This window comes from Schistocerca nitens, chromosome 4 (assembly GCF_023898315.1).
Source record: "Schistocerca nitens isolate TAMUIC-IGC-003100 chromosome 4, iqSchNite1.1, whole genome shotgun sequence".
NCBI lineage: Eukaryota > Metazoa > Arthropoda > Insecta > Orthoptera > Acrididae > Schistocerca > Schistocerca nitens.
In genome coordinates, this window is record NC_064617.1 from 900,610,123 (window position 1) to 900,628,381 (window position 18,259).

Below are 18,259 nucleotides of genomic sequence, written 5' to 3' on the forward strand. Positions count from 1 at the left end.
TAGTTTTGTATGCTGTGGCTGACCCTGACATATAGGGAAGAGCAGAATGAGAGTTCCAAGACACCTGAACAACAGCTTACACAAAGGTTCGTGAACTGACACTGCGGATCAGTTTGACTGCCCTGAGAATAATCTTCTTGTTGAATTATCTTCCCAAACAGATTTAAAACAAATGTAAATCAACAAATCAACACTTCCGTTGCCATTTAGGCACTCTGAGCAAATGTTTTGAATTAAGCACCTTGTGCAATTGATGCAGATAAATAAAATTATTACAAAAGTGTTTGCACTGGGATTTTTATCATTTTCACTTATAACTTTTGACAGCTGTGGTAGCACAAACATCTCGAACATGGATAAACTTATTCCAGTGCGCTTTGTAACAGTTCCAAGTGCCTTGCCCAGCTAGTTGGAGAGGAGTATGGTTTGCTGCCAAGCATGTCTGGTTTTGTAATTTTAATTGGTTGTTTCCTTGTTAGGGAAGCATGGGTGAAACTTATACATATGCCCTTCTCCACTGCTCTGAAAGTTTGTATGGGCATTACAGAAAAAGCAAAGAAACAGTTTTATTGAGTCATTATCACATCTCTTCCAGAAATACATTTCTTTGCTAGCAATGAGTCTGTAGAGGTGAGGCACTGCTACCAATGAGTCAGTACAGATGGGACATGCTCTTGGAAAAATGAGAAAATAAAAATGAAATGTCCGCAATCAAAGCTTTTGAGCAATTTTACCTGCTGTTTAAAATCTGCCACATCTCACTTTAAAGGAGAAGTGAAATTATTTGTAAAATAGTTGCTACAACGATGTACTATTGCTTTGCCATATCCGATTAGAAATCATTATTCATACTGTTCAGTGCAATGTTAAAAAAAATAAACCAAGCAGAAGAATTAACTATTCACTTGTAGTATCATACACTTATATAATATTCTAGGACTCACTATATGGACAGAAGTGTGCCAGCACTGGTAGCAAAACTGCATCATAGAATGCTGGAGGGCAGGAATGGACAAATGCTTTCAGGAAAACGCGCACCATGGGACGCAGGCGGTAGTCTGGTATAACCTGAAATAAACATTTTAATTTTCAGAAATTACACTACAGACAACTGGGATGCCACTAACATTTTAAAAATGAGCCCAAGGAAAACAAAAATGACAAAATTCTTTTTGAAATGGGTCTTACTGAATAGTCTGGGCATATGAAAAATTATGAAAAATGTGGAAAAATGGCACAGGTATTGAAGTGTCAATTTAAGTCATTGGGGTTGTGGCATGCAAACATGAGGATAGCTGCAATTTAACAGGGGCTATTCATGCAATTAAGACAACTGGTTATTTGGAATGTTATACAGCCAAATGTCTAAACTGCATGAATAGCTACCATTAAATTGTTACTGACTAAGCAACCTCTTATGGCACAGCTTAACTAACCAAAACTTTCAGATGCGGAAGAAATTATGATAAGAGGATCTCTGCATGCACTAGACAAGTATTTGAGAGACAGAAACTCTAATCAAACCCACTGATGGCTGAAGTTTTAACATTATAGATGAACAACAAAAATGCAAACTAATGTTTGCATCTAATAAGTAAAACATGGGAAAGGCAACCATCCACTCACAGCAGATCAATGTGTGGAGCACAGAAACATGTAACAGAAAACAGTATCCGCACTAGCTTTCAAGTACTAGCCCTTTTTCTAGCAACAGCACACAACCACACAGACACCCAAATGCACAATGCTGTGGCCAATAACATATCATAGTGGAAAAGCACCTCATTGTACCTAGGCACTACGTTGGTTATGTCATATACCTACCAGTGTCATCTTTGGAAAATGGCTGCAAAGTGGGTTGCGCAAGGGAGAAACGACTGTCTAAATACCCCAGTATGAGCTCTAATTTTCCTTATCTTTGAATGGTGATCATTACGTGATTTGAAAGTTTGAGGTAATAATATATGCTCTACATTCTTGGTGATGATCGGATTTCAGAATTTTGTGAGCAGCCCCTGTTTAGCGCACCGTCTATCTGCAAGTGTGTCCCACTTCAAGCTTTCTATGAGATTTGTAATGCTCTCGCGATGGCTAAATGTATCAGTCACGAATCTTGCCATTCTTCTTTGGACCTTTTCAATCTCTTGAATCAGACCCAACTGATAAGGGTCCCATACAGACAAACAATACTCTAAGACCGGATGAACCAACGTATTGTAAACTATTTCCTTTGTTGAAGGACTGCATCGCTTCAGGATTCCTAAGCCTGTCTCTCTTTCTCCACTACGAAAAGAACTATCAGTTCCAAAAGCTAGGTATTGTCTTTCACTGACTTTAAATGTTTATCATCAGTACTTGGAATTTCGTCTCTTGAAGGAGGTACAAGTTAGCCATTCTGTCTCCTTGTAGTTAAATAGTAGTTAGGTAACAATTACTATTCAATGGGACATAACATGGGCCGTTTAAAGTGCCCAGAATGATGATGATTCTTTCAGAATATAATGTGCGAGAGCAATCTCTGCTAAATGCTATATTCCAACTAAAAACACCCTCATATAAGACTGATGCTAATTACTGTCAACATCAGCCCATTCTCTATTTTCTCCATATCCTCATTTACAAATATTTTGCAATTACTATTCTGTTCCTTGTTTTCTAATATTTCTTTCTCAATGGATCTTTTCATCTCTTTAAATAACTCATCAGCTTCAACTGTAAAAAAAAAGCAGTTCTACCTTTTTCATGTTCCATTATCTACACTCATGTTCAGAGAAAAACAGAACACCTTGAACGTTTACAGATAGGACATTCATATTCACAGGACATCTAAGTTAGTATGTTCTGCAGAAATGATTTGCATTTCAGTCACCTCGGTTGAGCATGTGTCCTGTTGCCTAGTAGGCACAGGGTTCACTATGCCTCCTGATAACCTGTTCCCTGCACGACAGCATTGACATTTATATGGTGTGAACGGCGTCCTGTGGTATAGCCATCCATGCTGCATTCACCTGGTTACAAAGTTCATTTGTGGTGGTAGGCACTGAATCACAACACTGCATCCGCTGTTTCACCATATGCCACACATTTTCGATTGGAGACAAGGTGATCTGCTGGGCCAGGCAAAAGGCTGACGTCCTGTGACACCAAGAAGGCACGTGTACATGCAGCAACATGTGGTCATACATTGCCTTGCTGAAAAATGGCGTCTGGGTAATTGTGCAGAAAGGGTACTGCTAGGGGTTGCAGGATGTCATTCAAAATGGGTCACACTGGCCACAGTGCCCTGGACACACATTAACTGTGATTAATGGTTGTACCCAATAACACCCCACACCATAAAGCCTTGAGTTGACGCTGTATATCTTGGGCGAATGCAGCCACAGTGATGCCACTCCCCTGCCTCCAGTGAACCAAATACAGCCATTATTTTCACACAAACTGAACCTGGATTCGTCCAAAAACACTATCTGATGCCATTTCTATCCCCAGTGACATCTTTCCATGCACCACTACTGTCTAGTATGTTTCTGCACATTCATCAGAGACAGATGGAGAAGCAGACGAAAGCAGACGACGTTCATGTAACCCATGCCACAATAAATGGTGACGGACTGTCATCCCTGATAGTGTACGATGTGTTACACTGTTCCACTGTTGCACCCGAGCCGAGGAGGACACAGATCTGTCCTGCAATGCCATTTGGATGAGGTGTCAATCTTCTTGGGAGATGGTCTGGGTGGTGCGACTTCACCCATCTTGTTGCATTCTATGGTCTCCCATGAGCATTCTGCATACACCCATTGCACTGCCAAAACACTTTGTCCCACACGAGTAGCAATATCCCAGATAGATGCATCACATTCTCTCATGCCAGTAATGCACCCTCTTTTAAACTCATTTATTTGATAGTATGGTTCCAGCATACATCTGCGAGGAATCCTGCATGTCTGCTCATGTCACCCTGATCCATTACCTTCGGTTTGTAGCGACAACAAGAGCTGCAGGCACATTTTACCAGTAGGTGGTGTTGCACTGCAATATTGATGTTGAACCTGAACCAATGGGCTGATATGGTTCAAATGCTGATCATTTCTGCAGAACATACTAATGTACATATCCTGTGAATATGAACGTCCTATTTGTAGTCATTCACGTTGCCCTGTTTTTTGTGAACATGAGGGTACATTTTTGTCTACCACTGATCAACTAATCACCATGCTTCATCTGAACTTCTGATTTACTTATTACCAAGCCTCTTTACTTTCTCTTGTCTAAACTTCTGTTTCCTTATTTTCCATGCAGTGGCTTCACGAGGTGGTAATACTCACCAATATCAGGGAAGTGATCCCTACCGTATAATTTCCTAGTGATTTCACTGCTGTTTGAACTTGCATTAATAACTTTCTTTTTATTTTGTATGACTACAGGTGTTCTCTTTCACCATAATAGAGTGCAAATAGCTGAAAATAAATTAAAAAAAAAAAAAAACAAATATATGAGGCATGTTTTAACTAAGCCATTGTTTGTGCTTATTTAAAATGCCTCAGTTCACTGAAAATCTCACCAAGTGTGAATTACATGCAAAGATTAATTTCTTATGCCCAGAAGAAATGAAAGCAGCTCAAAGTTGTCAGCACATTAATGACATGTATGGAGAAAACTACTAGCAAAAGAATGAGACGAAAATGTGGTTGAGTGTTTAAAAAAAATCATCACATTCTATTCACAATGAAGAGTAAAGCGGGTAACTATATATTATATATCTAAAAACACAGATGATGTGACTTACCGAACGAAAGTGCTGGCAGGTTGATAGACACACAAACATACACACGAAATTCAAGCTTTCGTAACAAACTGTTGCCTCATCAGGAAAGAGGGAAGGAGAGGGAAAGATGAAAGGATGTGGGTTTTAAGGGAGAGGGTAAGGAGTCATTCCAATCCCGGGAGCGGAAAGACTTACCTTAGGGGGGAAAAAAGGACAGGTATACACTCGCACACACACACATATCCATCCGCACATACACAGTCTGGGGTCTGGGGTCTGTGTATGTGCGGATGGATATGTGTGTGTGTGTGCGAGTGTATACCTGTCCTTTTTCCCCCTTAGGTAAGTCTTTCCGCTCCCGGGATTGGAATGACTCCTTACCCTCTCCCTTAAAACCCACATCCTTTCGTCTTTCCCTCTCCTTCCCCCTTTCCTGATGAGGCAACAGTTTGTTGCGAAAGCTTGAATTTCGTGTGTATATTTGTGTTTGTTTGTGTGTCTATCGACCTGCCAGCACTTTCGTTCAGTAAGTCACATCATCTGTGTTTTTAGATATATTTTTCCCACGTGGAATGTTTCCCTCTATTATATTCATAACTATATATTATGGTTGAACTGCTGAAAAGTGATGAAAAAGTTCTAGAAACAGGCTCTTCACAACTCCATCCTTATCTAATGAGTTTTTTCAAGTTTCAAGAAGATTTTTCCTTGAAATTATTACAGAACACTTAAATCAAAAGTTCAGATGAATTCGCAATTGCGAATAATGACTACCATCAGCTGTAGAATGGAATGACGGCAATGAAAATTTGTGCTGGATCGGGACTCGAACCCAGATTTCCCACTTACTGCGAGCGGTCGCCTTATTATTTAGCTATCCGTGCACGACTCATGGCCAGACCCAAACTTCCATATGTTGTCAAACATATGTTTACAATCTGTACTCGCGCATCCATTATGTGTATTCCTGTACAGATCAGACATTGTGCTTGAAAGTTGCATGCCCGGTATCGGCAGATAAATATGATATTGCAGTGCCTGTGTTATTCTGATGATGATGCACTGCAGTGACAACAGCTGTTATGAAACACATCAGATGAATTCACAATTGCGAATAATGACTACCACCAGCTGTAGAACGGAATGGTGACAATGAAAATTCTACAGCTGATGGTTCAAACCGACTGTGGTCATTGCAGTGCATCGTCATCAGAATAACACAGGCCCTGCAATATTGTATTTATCCGCCGATACCGGGCATGCAACTTTCAAGTACGTCTGATCTGTACAGGAATACACATAATGGATGTGTGAGTACAGATCATAGATGTATGGTTGACATCATATGGAAGTTTGTCTGGCCATGAGTCATGCATATATAGCCAAATGGTAAGTGCTACAGTAATGAAAGTGATGAATTTTTCATGCCTAATTGTCACTGGAGAAGAAATATGGGTGGTTCATGTTACATAACAACTGAAACAGCTGTCCATGAAATGGAACGGAAGTATTCAGCATCACCCCAGAAAGTGGATTTCAAGTACCCAATTTCTGCCCTAAAACTCATACGCACTGTGTTTTGCGAATGGCAAGGGATGTAGCTTGCAGCAAGGTAACACAATTAATTCAAAGACATATTCTGAGGCCTTAACTAAACTGCTTTGAGCAATCCAAAATAAAAAGTGTGACAAGCTAAGTAAAGGGATTTACTTCCTTCACGATTTGTTCCTACATAGAGTTAAATGGACACAAAATCTCATCGATTCATATGGCTGGGAACAATTTAACCTCCCTCTATACAGCCCTGACTTTGCACCCAGTAACTACCACTTGTGCTTGCACTTACAACTGAAAAAACATTTAGGTGGTCAGCACCAGCATGGTGAGATCAAACTGGTCATTCTGCTTGGCAAATTAGGCAGTAGATTTTTATGTGAATGGAATTCAGAAATTAGTTTTTCATAGTGATAGTGCCTTAATATTGGTAGAAATCATGTTTAATAACAGATTAACATACAGGCATTTGTGTAGTAATAAAACAGTTTAAAAATATATTTGTGTTTAATATAAAACTACTACTTACTTTTAAAAAAGACATCTTAATAAACTAACATGAACATCATCAAATATTATAAATTACCTCCAAATTTGAAAAAACAGAGGCAACAAGTGAACCAGCAAGACCACGTAAGCTGTAGAAGTCCCTCCCCATGCTCGGACCAGCGTAGCCCAGGATATGGTAACAAGTATCATGGACATTGCTGAGGAAGTGCTGCATACGGTCCAGAGGTGTGTACGAACGTTGCCAAGAGGCTGCTGCAGTTCGATCCAGCACAGAGTCTGAGCCCGTGGGGCACGGACTGCCCATGCCTAACAGGTTGTTTCGTTCCACTGACAACATCGCGTGAGCGTTTCGGTAGCCCTGCACACCCATAGTGAAGAAGATAGCTGTTACAATCAGTGTTTAAATAAGTTATATAAAAACATCAAATGAAAAATTTGGAACAACAAAATGTGGAAAGATAAAAAGCAATGGCTACATATAAAGTGACTGTGCAAACATTAATCTGGCTGGCACTCTTATAACGAAGTTAAACAACAGAAAATCCAGGTCACAATAATAATAATAATAATAATAATAATAATATGACAGGATAGACTGCTACTCACCATACAGAGGAGATGTTGTGTTGAAGCACTGCTACATCTTCATGGTTTCAGTTGGATACAAAGAACCTTCTCTGTGATGTCTACGTAACATCTACATTTGTACTCCTCAAGTCACTGTACAATGGGTAGCAAAGAGTAGATTGTGTACTAAACTAACCATCCCCCTGCCCCCTTCCTATTCTATTCATGGACAGTAAAATAAAGGTGAAGCTGCCCTCCCAATCTAAAGGTCTGAAACTTCCTGGCAGATTAAAACTGTGTCCCGGACCGAGACTCAAACTCGGGACCTTTGCCTTTCGTGCTCTACTTCCTAAGCTACTCAAGCACAGCTCATGCCCCCTGATCACAACTTTACTTCTGCCAGTACATCGTCTCCTACCTTCCTAACTTCACAGAAGCTCTCCTGTGAACCTAGCAGAACTAGCACTCCTGGAAGAAAGGATATTGTGGAGACATGGCTTGGTCGCAGCCTGGGGGATGTTTTCAGAATGAGATTTTCACTCTGCAGTGAAGTGTGCGCTGATATGAAACTTCCTGGCAAATTAAAACTGTGTGCCGGACCGAGAGCACTTGCCCACGAAAGGCAAAGGTCCCGACTTTGAGTCTCGGTCCGGTACACAGTTTTAATCTGCCATGAAGTTTCATATCAGCGCACACTCTGCTGCAGAGTGAATTTCTCATTCTAGAAACATCCCCTGGGCTGTGGCTAAGCCATGTCTTCGCAATGTCCTTTCTTCCAAGAGTGCTAGTTCTGCTAGGTTCACAGGAGAGCTTCTGTGAAGTTTGGAAGATAAGAGATGAGGTACTGGCAGAAGTAAAGCTGCGATGAGGGGGCATGAGTCATGCTTGGGTAGCTCAGAAGGTAGAGCACTTGCCTGTGAAAGGCAAAGGTCCCGAGTTTGAGTCTTGGTCTGGCACACAGTTTTAATCTGTCAGAAAGTTTCATATCAGCACACACTCCACTGCAGAGTAAAAATCTCATTCTGGAATCTAAAGTTTTGTTTGAACACCACAGTGCTTTAATTTGCAGATTGTATGCATTTGCCTTCATCTTTAAACTGATTTACCACATCAGTTATAATGAGACTTGCAATTTATGTGGCCTCCAAATTACATTGGCATTTCCTGAGGTGAAAGACATACTAAATGACAAAAAAACATGGCAGAACCAACTGAGGATTGAATGCCAGCACTTTGGATCTGTAGTGTGTCACTTACGCACTGAACTACACAGCAATATTCTCATGAATGGTATGCAGAACGAAAGACTGCCAGAATCTTTGCTTTGTTCTTAAATTTCTTAAGTTTGGGCATCACAGTCATTATACAAAATGTTGGAGGAAGCAATAGGTTTCTTGATCCATTTTGGACATGGACTCACAGAATTTTGTGAGTAAGACACTCCATAATGCACTATCTCTCTTGCAATGTCTCCCACTTCAGTTCATTAATCACTCTCATAACACCATCACACTAACCAAGCAATGACAAATTATCACTCTGATTAAGCAATCTGGTGACAAACTCACCAAACAATGACAAATCATCACTCTGATTAAGCAATCTGGTGACAAACTCATACACATAAAGAGTGGAGTCTTTGAAAACTGTGATATACATACGAAAGTGTAAATAACAAGAATAAGAAACTTCACTAGGATGCAACACGCAAGAAAAAGATGTAAAATTCACAGATACATTTTTCTGTCACACTGACATTACAATGAAAGTTCTTCAATTGCCAAATAAAACCCAGAAGATGAAGCTGTGCTTTGAAATGTACATTGCTGAACAAAATGCAATATTGACAGTAGAAGCACTTTATTACCAGATTTTTTTGTTCATTTCACTTTCTCAGTTTTGCCAAAAATTGCTAACACGAAATTAAGATGCCCTATTTCAACAGCAGCAATGAAATAAGTTTGCTGTCATTCGTAACATATAAGAAGCAAGGTATGCCCCTTATTCAAGGTAGGAAACAAAATGGGTAAATGGGAAGAAAGGAAAGAGAGAGAATTTTTATAATATTAATCACCAGCACATATCCTCCAGACTTTACAAAAAATGGCTCTGAGCACTATGGGAGTTAACATCTGAGGTCATCAGTCCCATAGAACTTAGAACTACTTAAACCTCACTAACCTAAGGACATCACACACATCCGTGCCTGAGGCACGATTCGAACCTGCGACCATACCAGTCACGTGGTTCCGCACTGAAGCATGCAGAACTGTTCGGCCACAGCAGCCGGCTCCAGACGTCACACTAAAAGTGAAAACTGATTACTGGTTCCATTTTCAGCTTGGTGTTTTAACATCTATAAGTGACTGATGATATTCAATGCTCTCACTGTTTGAACTCTTAATAATCATTCATCATCTGCACATTCTGTGAGTGATGATCTTTGACACAATCAGTGCCTGTACTCCAGAGTTGTGACAGCATATTGATGATCACAGTAGCATGTGAAGCAGACCAAACCAATTTTCAAAATGTTACAAGAGCGGTCACAGCTGGAACAGCTCGCTGAAAACAGGAATCCGTACAAAACCAATAGTTGAAATACATGCTAAAAACTGAACTGATAATCCTGTTGAATATCCAGAAATTTATGCTACTTAAGACCTTTTTGGAATAACAAATGTTGCTGAAGTTCTCGTGCAGTGCATCATATAACCCTAAAACTTTGCACATATAACCCTGAAACTCTGCTATACGAGGGGTGTTTGAAAAGTCCATGCAAAAATAAAAACAACTTACGTGTTTGGGGTAAACCTTTTTTATTTTTTGACAGTCTCCTTTTAGACTTATACACTTTGTCCAACGCTGTTCTAATCTGTTGATCTATTCCGAATAATAGGAATTGTCCAAGTCTGCAAAATAGCTATTAGTTGCTGCAATCACCTCCTCGTTTGAATAAAATCTTTGTCCCACCAGCCATTTCTTCAAATTGGGGACCAAATAGTAGTCCGAGGGAGCCAAGTCTGGAGAATAGAGGGGATGTGAAACGAGTTCAAATCCTATTTCCATTAATTTTGTGACCACAACTGCTGAGGTGTGTGCTGGTGCATTGTCATGATGGAAAAGGACTTTTTTTTTTTTTTTTTTTTTTTTTTTTTTGTCCATTCGCCGGTGTTTTTCTTGCAGCTCAGTTTTCAAACAGTCCAATAACAATGAATAATATGCACCTGTAATAGTTTTACCCTTTTCCAGATAGTGGGTGAGGATTATTGCTTATGAATCCCAAAAGACAGTCGCCATAACTTTTCCAGCCAAAGGAATGGTCTTCGCCTTTTGTGGTGCTGATTCTCCTTTGGTAACCCATTGTTTAGTTTGTTCTTTGGTCTCAGGAGTATAGTAATGTATCCATGTTTCATCCACAGTGACAAAGTGACGCTTAAAGTCCTGTGGATTCTTTCTGAACAGCTGCAAACCATCCTTGCAACACTTCACACGATTCCGTTTTTGGTCAAGCGTGAGCAATCGCGGAACCCATCTCACGGATAGCTTTCTCATGTCCAAATGCTTATGCAAAATATTATGTACCCATTCATTCGAGATGCCCACAGCACTAGCAATCTCACGCACCTAAACTCTTCTGTCACCCATCACTATATCATGGATTTTATCAATGATTTCTGGAATGGTAACCTCCACAGGGCGTCCAAAATGTTCAGCGTCACTTGTGCCCATATGGCCACTCTGAAAATTTTGAAACCACTTATAAACAGTTCTAATCGAAGGTGCAGAGCCACCGTAATGTTTATCAAGCTTCTCTTTAGCCTCCTGAGGCATTTTGCCATTCATAAAGTAATGTTTAATCACCAAACGAAATTCTTTTTCATCCATTTTTTGACAATCACTCAACTTCCTTGATTCAAACGAATGCCAAACACAAAGAAATAGACCAATATGGCTGAAACTCGGTGTGCGTTCTTTCCAAAGATGCTACTAACTAAACATGACCTCGATACGTGCCAGTGGTGCCATCTCTTGGACTTTGCAGAGACGTTTCAAATGCCCCTCGTATTTCAGTGGGTCAGGTTTTCTTCACTTTCAAACTATATTGACTGTCCACTTAACATCAAGACAGGAGGTAAACAATCTTTCTTCTTGTTTCTTTTTTTTCCCACTATACTCCAACAACCAACCCAGTAGTCTTCACCACTTACAAGCACCATCTTAAATCCCTCTTCCAGGATCCGACCAAACTGACTATGCCTGTTGCCACATCATAGCACAGAAAAATGGAATCAACAATCTTGGTCACATCAAAGTCTGGGTGCAAGTAACAGCGTGCAGAATTACATACCAACAAAATATTATTACAATGCTGACATTTCTAATAATTACAGAAACCAATGTACGGAAGCCATTATTGTGAAACCACCCACGCACACAGTAAAACCACACAAAGAAAAACGGTGATGCTTGCCTTGTTAAAGTTATTTCAGTAGCTACCATCCCACCCCCTCCCCCAAAGACATCACCCTGTCATCCAGCACCAACACCAACACCAACACCAACACACACACACACACACACACACACACACACAGAGAGAGAGAGAGAGAGAGAGAGAGAGAGAGAGAGAGAGAGAGAGAGAGAGAGAAGGAGGGGATGGCGACAGAAGAAGTTATGTCAGTTACATCGCTAGTGATGACTAATTTTTCAGTGAAATGTGAGAATCGAAGTGGAAAGAATTTTGGTCATCTGCTCTCACCACACATGGACATCATAAATACTGACTCATGGGCACATAGTTGACTATTTGCATCTCTTCTGTCAAAGATACCTGTGATCCCTTGTATAAAAAATGAGGACAAATAGCTGCTCATGTGCAGTTGAATGTCAGTGGTGCCTATGCACACTTGAAAGATAATGCTTTTGCACTGTCCCTTGCTTACCTTCAGGTGAGCAGTTACCTGCCCTAGATTTCTACCTGCCTAGATCTTTTGTCTGTTGATTTCAGCCTGAAATTGCCAAGGAGAAACCTGTATCTCAGGTAAAGCCATTATAGCACATTAAGAAAAGCACCGTCTTAGGTATTGCCTTAAAACATGATAATCAGAGCAGTATATAAACACGCATTTCATGTTATTATAAAAAAAACTAACAATACTATTTTATTCTTCATAACTGCAAAAGACAGCAATATGATTTGGTAACATAACATTTCTCACCTCTGACAGCAGAGCCAGTGCTTCTGGCGTCCACAGCATGTTGAAAACACGAATCAGCATCAGTAAATTTGGAAGTAAGGGAATTAAATGGGGGGCAGCAGGATTCCGACATATTGGATTTCCGGCTTCTGTGTATCCTACAACAAATCCTCCCCGAGCCGCACGATCAGGGTCCTCTGGCCACATGCATCGTTTCACCACAGCCATGAACAGATGAATGCAGAACAGAATGTGTGATCTGTTCTGACCTGCACAAGTAATACCACAAAAAACAATACATTATGTGACCTGCGCAAGTGATACCACAAAAAAAAAAACATTATGCTATCATAATAAAACAATTATATTATGCATACAACAGCAGCTGCTAGTAATATAAACTTTTAATAAAAAGGTCCAAATCACAATGATTTAATACAGAGGGTAAATCAAATATAAACAGGGTTTCTCCTAATAACAAAATTGTAAAACCATTGTGTCTGTCTGTCTGTCTGTCTGAATACACCAATCTCCAAAACCACTAGATGATTTTCGTGAAGTTTTCACAGGTAACTTGAGTGTTACTTTGGGCAATGTATACTCTCTTTTTCATCAAAATTGGATCATGGGTGAAAAAAAAAGGATATCGTGGTTTAAAGATTTATATAAAAACCTTCACGTCTGTTTGTTTGAACATGCTAATATCCAAAATTTAATTAGTTATGTTTGCGCGCGTGTGTGTGTGTGTGTGTGTGTGTGTGTGTGTGTGTGTGTGTGTGTGTGTGTGTGTGTGTGTGTGGTCGAATTCCAGTTAAAGCCTTTTTGGCCGAATGCTTACTCGTTTGACAGTCTTTTTGTTGTGCCTATCTACAACTCAGCATCCCTGCTATGTTGTGAGTAGCAATCTATCCTTCTCATAATAGCATGGGCTATAGCTAACTGAAAACTAAAAGCCAAACATAATTTTTCTATTTATGGATTCTTCCATTACTCTTTGGTACAACAATTCCATATCTAACACTGAATAACAAGTACATTGTTTTTGTTTTACTGATCAGTAGAGCAAAAACAATGTACTTGTTATACAATCTTAAATAATTTTTCTATATAGCTTCCTACTTTGCAAATACATTTTTCCAGTGATAACAAAGTTTTTTTTTTATTTTTTTATTTATTTATTTATTTTTTTTTATTCCAGCATCATAGAACGAAGCAGGTTGTTTCAGGACCCAAATGCACATGAATTTCTCCATGCCTTGCTACCTACAAACCATTGCCCTCCTACAGATTCTTTAAGCAGACCAAACAAATGAAAATAGCAGTGTGACGGGTCCGTAGGGAGAATTATCAAGTTGAGTCTTGTGCATTTCTTCAGGTTTCAAGACCACTAAGACTTGCAGTATTGTGGCCAGGTGTAGTCATGGAGAAGGATGAGCTCTCAAATTGGTTGGTCTTATCTTTTGGTACCAATATACAGCCATCACCTTATTCAACAACTTGCAACAGTAAGCAACACAATGACTGTATGTCGCAAGTGCAAAAAAAAAAAAAAAAAAAAAAAAAAGCTTCACCAGTTGAAGAAAATGGCTGAAATAACTTTGCCAGCTGACAGTCAAGCCTTGGATTTTACTGAGGTGAGGAGGTGGGGATGGGCAGGGGGGAGGGGAGGGGATGGGAGGGGAGGGGAGTAGAGGAGAGGAGGGGAGGGGAGGGGAGATGGGGGAGGGGAGATGGGGGAGGGGAGATGGGGGAGGGGAGATGGGGGAGGGGAGATGGGGGAGGGGAGATGGGGGAGGAGAGATGGGGAGGGGAGAGGGGAGGGGAGATGGGGGAGGGGAAAGGAGAGGGGAAGAGGGGGAGGGGAGGGGTGAGGGGGAGGGGAGGGGAGAGGAGTGTGAAGAGTAGTGGGAGAAGTGGTGTGGACAGAAGAGGACAGGAAAAGGCAAGGTGAGACAGTGGAAAACAGTATAGAAGAGGCTTAGGCCAGGAGGATTGCGAGAGTACAAGGTATGTTGGAGAACTGTCTCTTCAGACAATTCCCATCTGCTTAGAAAATAGAAACTTGTGCTGGAAGGGAGTATCCAAATGACCTGTGTAGTCAAGCAGCTGCTGAAGTCATTTGTGTTGAGATGTGCAGCACGCGCCAACTGGATGGTTAAGATTGTGGTTTTCCAGTTTGCAGAGGCCATTCATGTGAGTAGACAGTTGGTTACTTGTGATTCTCATACAGAATGCTGTACAGTAATTTCAGCAGAGCGGATGTATAATATGGCTGCTTTCACCTACAGCCCTGCCTTTTATTGGGCAGGAAATGCCTGTGACTGGACTGCAGGAGGAGGTGGTGAATGGATGTACAGGACAGGTCTTGCATCTGGAGGTTCTATATGGGGTTTTGATAGGCCACTGTCAGTGGGTGTGAAGCAAAGAAACGTTTTCACTGCAAAAATCTAGTCAAGGAAAGAAGATCCTTTACAAGTCCAACATAGTTGAAATTAGGCCTGTACAAAGTACTGAGACTTCTGCAGGGGTCAGAGTTTTCACAGGAAGAATGACAACAGTGTTATAGGATGGCTGTTCAGTCGTAGTGTGTTTCACAGAAGGTGGAGGAAGCTTTTATGAATATGGCACACAGAGTACATCAGCACGGCATGATCAGTGAACTATGATGGGTTGATAGGGAGGGGTGGGTGTTGGATCAGAGCGGTAGGCTGTTTCTTGGCTACAAGTAGTCCCATGCAGGACTCTCCAGCATATCCTGCACTCTCACAATTCCCTTGTCCTAAATCTCCCCTAACCTGTTCCCAAGGCCTCATCTTATCTTTTCCCTTGTCTGTCCACTCCTCCTTCCAACTTCATCTTTCTCTTTGTTCCTCCTCCCTTTCCCCCTCTCTCTCTTCCTACATCTCTCGGCACTCTTCCTGTCTTGTACAGACACTGAATCATTATCCAAAGCCCTGCCTCTCTCTTGCCAACCTGTGTTCGTCTCCTTCCCCAAACCCTCCCTGCCTTCACCAGTTCAAGCAACCGCTTTTAATAATCGAGTCTCAATAACCGTAGCCATGGGACAGTTTGTTTGGGTGGTTGTGTGTGTTAAAGAGTGTACAGAAAGAATCAGTTCTCAAAATGTAGTGTGACTGCTGTTTTGCTTTGTGTGTTCCTGTGCTCCACATCGATCTGATGTAGGTGGTGAGTGGTTGCCTTTTCCTCATTTTATGTATTTTTCCATCCAGGTATTTCCATTATTATTCTGTCAATGTTAAAGTATTCTTATTTACAGTTTTTTTCCCCTTGATATGACCAAAGTTGTACTTTTACAGCTAAGCAATGTCAGGAAATAGGTGAATAAACTTAATTCAGTAAAACATATTAAATTACAACAATTTGGACCGTTCTAATAAAATTATCATAAATATTCATCAAAGAGCTGTTATAAAGCAAACTGGTAATAGGTATGATAGAAGAAATGAAGAAATTCTGCTCTCCATAAGAAAATATTACATGAGATCGTTGAAGAAAATATGCAAAAAAAAACCTGACTGGTGCAGGCAAAGAAGCCTTTTGAAGAAAAATGTTTCAAATACTGTGCTACAAATAACTATATGGAAGTGGTACACTGATTGCTGAAATGTAGAAACTCGCAGCATCTGAAATTTGGTGCTACAGAAAACTATGAGAATGTAGAAGTTGGAAAACATATATCTGGTACTAGGCAATGGATACAGCATGTAGAAAGAAAATAATAAGGTAGAGAAAGAAATGAAACACTGCAACAAATCTTTAACAAAATTCTATACTAACATGTCGTGATTCAGAAAAGTACTAGGCAGAAGGAATAAAACTCATACTGACAGACAAGAAAAATCAATCATGAGAAAAATATCATGCGTACCATCTTTGAAACATACCATTTACATCATCACAACTCGGTTCAACAGGAGGGCGATCAAGGCCAACAAATGCCATGAACTCCTTAGGACCTTTAAAAGCCTCTTGGCCCAAAGTATGCCACTGTTCAACACCAGGTGCAATAATTTCCCCCACAAACCTTGTCTGACGTTCATATTCACAGAAATGATTGCTTATTAGCAGTAATGCCTCCTGAAATAAATCAGGTGCACTAAAATTAGCCACAACAATGCAACAAGGTCTTACTTTTTACAGGTTTACTGACTACAAAAAAGATATGTTCATTTACATGACATCAACACATCCCATACAAAAGGCTTTGTCCACAATGATTGATGACATTCGTAAAATAAAGAAAGCTGAATAATTTTAAAATTAAGGAAATATACCCGCTACCATTGCAACTCATTTTTCTTTCAACTGATCATTCATTCTTTTTTTATCAAGTTATGTATTTATGCATCTCGATTCTTCCTAGATACATTTTACTTAATTCACCATACATGGTTTTACAGATGTAAACTGTGCTTAACCTACTACTGCTGACCCATAAGAATTAACAAAAGCAGAGAACGATAACATCTTTTTTTTTTTTAATTTTAGTTTATGGATTTATAAAGTTTTTGTGTGACTCGAACAAAATTTTCTTTCCATTCCCTTACTTCATTTATTGTCTCTGTCCTAAAATTTCCATTATCATAATTTTTCTTAAAGAATATCTTGTTAGACAGTAACTTAGTACCAATTGTCATAATTCTTACGTAATGGAAATTTCAGAATGGTGACAACATACAGAAAATGAGGACAGATAAATCCTAATTGGCACAGAAGAGCCTCATTTCACAATTATGACGGACAAATAAATAACACAAAGGACTGAAATTATGAACTGCTGTACTGTAACAGATCTAAGGTGTATAATCAATGCCAGTTTTGTTTGGAAAGATCCAGTAGTACCTAGAGTAATTATGCTCCAGTAAATATGCAAAGTTATTCACGTTATGATTATACTGTTGAAATCAGAAAAATCTAGTAATATTAAATACACATCAGAAACTTGATAAACAAGCAAACACAATAAAACTTTTTTGGGTCTGTGACTACGTTACCATGCCATTATAAAAGTGGTATAGAAAGTTCTGACAGAACGAAGGGGGGGGGGGGGGGGGGGGGATCTCATACCAACTGATGTTTGGGATACTACTGCAAGTTGCCTCCATCACTGTTGTATATTGACTACTGGACCAGTGACACTTTCACATGTTACATAGTGTTATTTCACCCTGTTCCTGGAGGTATATAAGATCAAGGATGATGTAGACTATAAAGTGCAAGAACTGGCAGTGACCATATATACAGCAATAGAGGTGTTGATACCTATCACAAGAGGTCATCATGGAGTAGTACCTTGCATCTGGATGGATGCACTGTGGATATTAAGATGAGAAACATGAGGAATGAGGGAGCTGTATCATAGCTGAATAACCCAAGAAGACAGAATCCGAAGGCTGCATGGTTACACAATGTTTTACAGAATAATTACAGAAAACACAAATGGAACGATGGAAACATTTTGTGGAGACTAACTTGGAAACCAAAACCTGGGGAACACTATAAAAAACAGTCTTATGAGAAAGCATAATCACCAACTGTCTCATCCATCTCAAAAGAAATGATGGAATAGTAGCAGTATGCAGGGTACAGGGTACAGTCAGCTGCCCTGCTAATCAAAACTGCATCCTGACACTGAAGA

At 40.0% G+C, this 18,259-nt stretch overlaps 1 protein-coding gene across 1 annotated transcript in view; it reads right to left on the minus strand.

Moving 5' to 3' along the window:
- Positions 1-18,259, minus strand: part of LOC126253448 (exportin-5) — a 209,537-nt gene that overhangs the window by 77,481 nt on the left and 113,797 nt on the right. Inside the window, exons 10-13 of the mRNA XM_049954794.1 lie at positions 16,506-16,698; positions 12,622-12,869; positions 6,909-7,190; positions 945-1,068 (exon numbers count right to left, since the gene is read on the minus strand). Coding sequence (XP_049810751.1) covers positions 945-1,068; positions 6,909-7,190; positions 12,622-12,869; positions 16,506-16,698 — 847 coding nt within the window. The remainder of the gene's footprint in view (positions 1-944; positions 1,069-6,908; positions 7,191-12,621; positions 12,870-16,505; positions 16,699-18,259) is intronic.